At 57.1% G+C, this 4266-nt stretch overlaps 1 protein-coding gene across 1 annotated transcript; it reads right to left on the bottom strand.

The window, feature by feature from the left end:
- Positions 1-683: 683 nt before the first annotated feature.
- On the bottom strand, positions 684-3183 carry LOC135457655 (keratin-associated protein 16-1-like). Its single transcript, XM_064732352.1, is given in 2 exon segments — positions 684-2640; positions 2642-3183. Coding segments are annotated over 2 exon segments (2499 nt in total).
- Positions 3184-4266: the final 1083 nt, after the last annotated feature.

The following is a 4266-nucleotide window of genomic DNA, read 5'->3' as shown; positions in this document are numbered from 1 at the left end:
GTGGCGGTGCAGGTGGTCACTCCCTGGCCGCAGGAATTTTGGCAGGTGGTCACTCCCTGGCAGCAAGGGTCTTGGCAAGTGGTCACTCCCTGGCAGCAGGAATCTTGGCAAGTCGTGGTGCAGGTGGTCACTCCCTGGCAGCAGGAATTTTGGCACGAGGTCACCCCTTGGCAGCAAGGGTCTTGACAGGTGGTGGTACAGGTGGTCACTCCTTGGCAGCAGGAATTTCGGCCAGTGGTCACTCCCTGGCAGCTGGTGGTGCAGGTGGTCACTCCCTGGCCGCAGGGGTCCTGGCAAGTCGTGGTGCAGGTGGTCACTCCCTGGCAGCAAGGGTCCTGGCAGGTGGTCACTCCTTGGCAGCAAGGGTCCTGGCAGGTGGTCACTCCTTGGCAGCAGGAACCTTGGCACCTGGTCACTCCCTGGCAGCAGGAATCTTGGCAAGTGGTGGCGCAGGTGGTCACTCTCTGGCCGCAGGGGTTTTGGCAGGTGGTCACTCCTTGGCAGCAAGGGTCCTGGCAGTGGTGGTCAGGTGTCACCTTGGCCGCAGGATTTTGTGCAGGTGGTCACCTCTGGCAGCAAGGGTCTGCATTGGTGGTGCAGGTGGTCACTCTCTGGCCGCAGGGGTCCTGGCAGGTGGTCACTCCTTGGCAGCAAGACTTGGCACTGGCACTCCTGGCGAGGGGTCACGCACTGGTGGCACATCTGGTGGCACAGCAGGGATCTTGGCACCTGGCCACCCCCTGGCAGCACTGATCCACACACCTGGTGGCACATGTGGCCACCCCCTGGCAGCAGGGATCAACACATCTGGTGGCACATCTGGTCACACAACAGGGATCTTGGCACGTGGTGACACACTTGGTGACCTCCTTGCAACAGGGATCCACACATCTGGTGACACATTTGGTGACCTCCTGGCAGCAGGGATCGACACATCTGGTGGCCACTTGGTGCCTCCTTGCAACAGGGATCAAACATCTGGTGACACACTTGGTGACCTCCTTGCAACAGGGATCCACACATCTGGTGACACATTTGGTGACCTCCTGGCAGCATGGATCGACACATCTGGTGGTGCACTTGGTGACCTCCTTACAACAGGGATCCACACATCTGGTGACACATTTGGTGACCTCTTGGCAGCAGGGATCCACACACCTGGTTCTGCACTTGGCGACCTCCTGACAACACGTGTCCACACACCTGGGGTCACACCTGGTCACACAGCACGGATCTTGGCACGGGGTGGAGCTCTTGGACACCTTCTTGTAGCACGGATCCGCACATCTGGAGCTGGACTTGCTCCCCTTCTTGGAGCAGGGGTCTCCACATCTGGCGCTGGACTTGGCGCCTTTCTTGCACCACGGGATCACCCACGGGCTGCTCCACTTGGTCACCTTCTTGCAGCAGGGCTCGTAACACGGCGTCAGGCCCCTGGGGGCCTTCTTGCCACACGGGTCCACACACGTGGTGACACACGGGTCCACACACGTGGTGACACACCTGGTGACCTCCTGGCAGCAGGGATCCACACACCTGGTGACACACTTGGAGATCTCCTGGCAGCACGGGTCCACACACGTGGTACATGTGGTCACTTCCTTGCAACACGGATCCTGGCACGTGGTGACACACTTGGTGACCTCCTTGCAACACGGATCTTGGCACGTGGTGACGCATTTGGTGACCTCCTTGCAGCAGGGATCCTGGCACGTGGTGACACACTTGGTGACCTCCTTGCAACACGGATCCACACACGTGGTGGCGCATGTGGTCACCTCCTTACAACATGGATCTTGGCACGTGGTGACGCATTTGGTGACCTCCCGACCACACGGATCCTGGCACGTGGTTGTGTACTTGGTGACCTCCTTACATGTTGTGGTGCACGTGGTCACCTCCTTGGAGCAGGGATCTTGGCACGTGGTGACACACTTGGTGACCTCCTTACAACAGGGATCCTGACATGTGGTGACACACTTGGTGACCTCCTGGCAGCAGGGATCCACACACGTGGTGGTGCAGCTGGTCACTTCTTTGCAACACGGATCTTGGCACGTGGTGACACAGTTGGTGACCTCCTTACAACAGGGATCTTGGCACATGGTGGTGCATGTGGTGACCTCCCTACAACACGGATCCTGGCATGTTGTGGTGCACTTGGTGACCTCCTGACAGCACGGATCCTGACACGTGGTGACACATTTGGTGACCTCCTGACAGCACGGATCCTGACACGTCGTTGTGCACGTGGTGACCTCCTTATAACATGGATCCTGACACGTGGTGACACACTTGGTGACCTCCTTATAACATGGATCCTGACACGTGGTGACACACTTGGTGACCTCCTGGCAGCAGGGATCCTGGCATGTGGTGACACACTTGGTCACTTCTTGACAACATGGATCTTGACACGTGGTGACACACTTGGTGACCTCCTTATAACATGGATCTTGACACGTGGTGGTGCACTTGGTGACCTCCTGGCAGCACGGATCCTGACACGTCGTTGTGCACGTGGTGACCTCTTGACAACACGGATCTTGGCATGTGGTGGCGCACGTGGTGACCTCCTTATAACACGGATCCTGACACGTGGTTGTGACACACTTGCTGACCTCCTGGCAGCACGGATCTGGCATGTTGTGACCACTTGGTGACCTCTTGACAACACGGATCTTGGCATGTGGTGGCACACGTGGTGACCTCCTTATAACACGGATCCTGACACGTGGTTGTGCACTTGGTGACCTCCTGGCAGCACGGATCCTGGCACGTTGTGACACACTTGGTGACCTCCTGGCAGCACAGATCCTGGCACGTGCCCGTGGAGCCCTTGGCCACCTCCTGGCAGAGGTCCCGGCTCCTGCTGCAGCTCTCGGTCACCCGGCAGCAGCAGCAGGGGTTCCTGCAGAACCTCGTGGAGCACCCGACCACGTCCTGGTCGCACGGGGCGCCGCTCAAGGTGGCCACGAGGCCGCAGGGCTTGGTGGCCTGGGCCAGGCTGCCCAGGCTGCCCAGGCTGACGTAGGTGGTGGTGCCGGGGTAGCAGCCGGGGCTGCGGCGGCGAGGGAGGCCTGGGAAGGGATCCAGGCTGGAGCTCACCGGGAAGCTCCGCACCAGCACGGCCGGAGGGGGGATGCAGATCTGGCTCAGCGGGCAGCCGGTGGCGCGACGCATCTTTGGGGGGAAAGGGGGAGGCTGGAAGCAGGAAGGGATGAAATTTAATTTTAAAAAGGTGTGAAAACATTCCAGGCTGTTCTATACACTGAATTAATTAATTATTTTTGCACCAAATCCTGAACTGGGAAAACAGCCGTGAGGCGAGGAAGTGACTCCATGTGAAAGCGTTTTAGACAAATTTGTTGCTGTTTTCAAGGAGCTTCCTCTCAAAACAGGAAGCAAAAATTGTTTGGGCTCCTTTAGGTCAGAAGCCTCCACCTGCCCACACCTCCCCTTGGTTCGGGATGAATCTTTAATATTTCTACCCTGATTTCATCCAAAAAGGCTTCAGAACACCCAGAGGACGCCAGTGGCGGCTCCGTGCTGCAAAACCTCCCCAAGGAAAGGCTCTGCCCTGGTTGCTCTTCCCACAAAATCTGCCTGGCCCTTCCCACCCGGGTTTTTCCTCCCTGGCAGCCTGCGAGGCTCCGCTCTTATCACCCCTCCCACTCCTCCCCTTTGAAGTCCCAGCCTGGCCTTTTGATCTCTCCCAACGCCAAAAATTCCCCGGGTGAAACACGGCACAAAGTCGGTGAGGACACAGAGAGAATTTCGTCCTCCTCGGCGGAAAAAGAGCAAAACCCGCAGCAAATAAACCCCGGAGAAGACGGAATTAAAATCTGGGGGAATCCCAACCCCAATATCCCCAAGCAGAAACACTTTTAAGTCTTTTAATTTGTTTCTGCACGGCTCCAAAATGAAAAAAAAAACAAACCCCAACCACGAGGTGACTTCCAAGGAAACCGAGCTGGACTTACCCAATTCTCCACCAGCGAGCACCAAATGAAACCAAAAATGGCTTGGGGAGCAGGACAATAGGAATCCTTTTATAGGATTTTGGTGTCCGTGGCTCCGGAAGTGAGACACCTCAGGGGTATGGAAATCAAATATTTAATAATCCAGACCTGCTCTGCTCCAATCCTTCAATTACTTGGCTCGACGTTGTAATTTTTAATGTCGCCGGGGTGGGATGTGAGGCTCTCATGACTGCCAGGAATGCCCCGTCCACGCATTTCCTACGGACTGGGAAATGCAGATGAG

Source organism: Zonotrichia leucophrys, chromosome 25 (genome assembly GCF_028769735.1).
Source record: "Zonotrichia leucophrys gambelii isolate GWCS_2022_RI chromosome 25, RI_Zleu_2.0, whole genome shotgun sequence".
Classification (NCBI taxonomy): domain Eukaryota; kingdom Metazoa; phylum Chordata; class Aves; order Passeriformes; family Passerellidae; genus Zonotrichia; species Zonotrichia leucophrys.
This window is presented reverse-complemented; position numbering and strand designations above follow the sequence as displayed.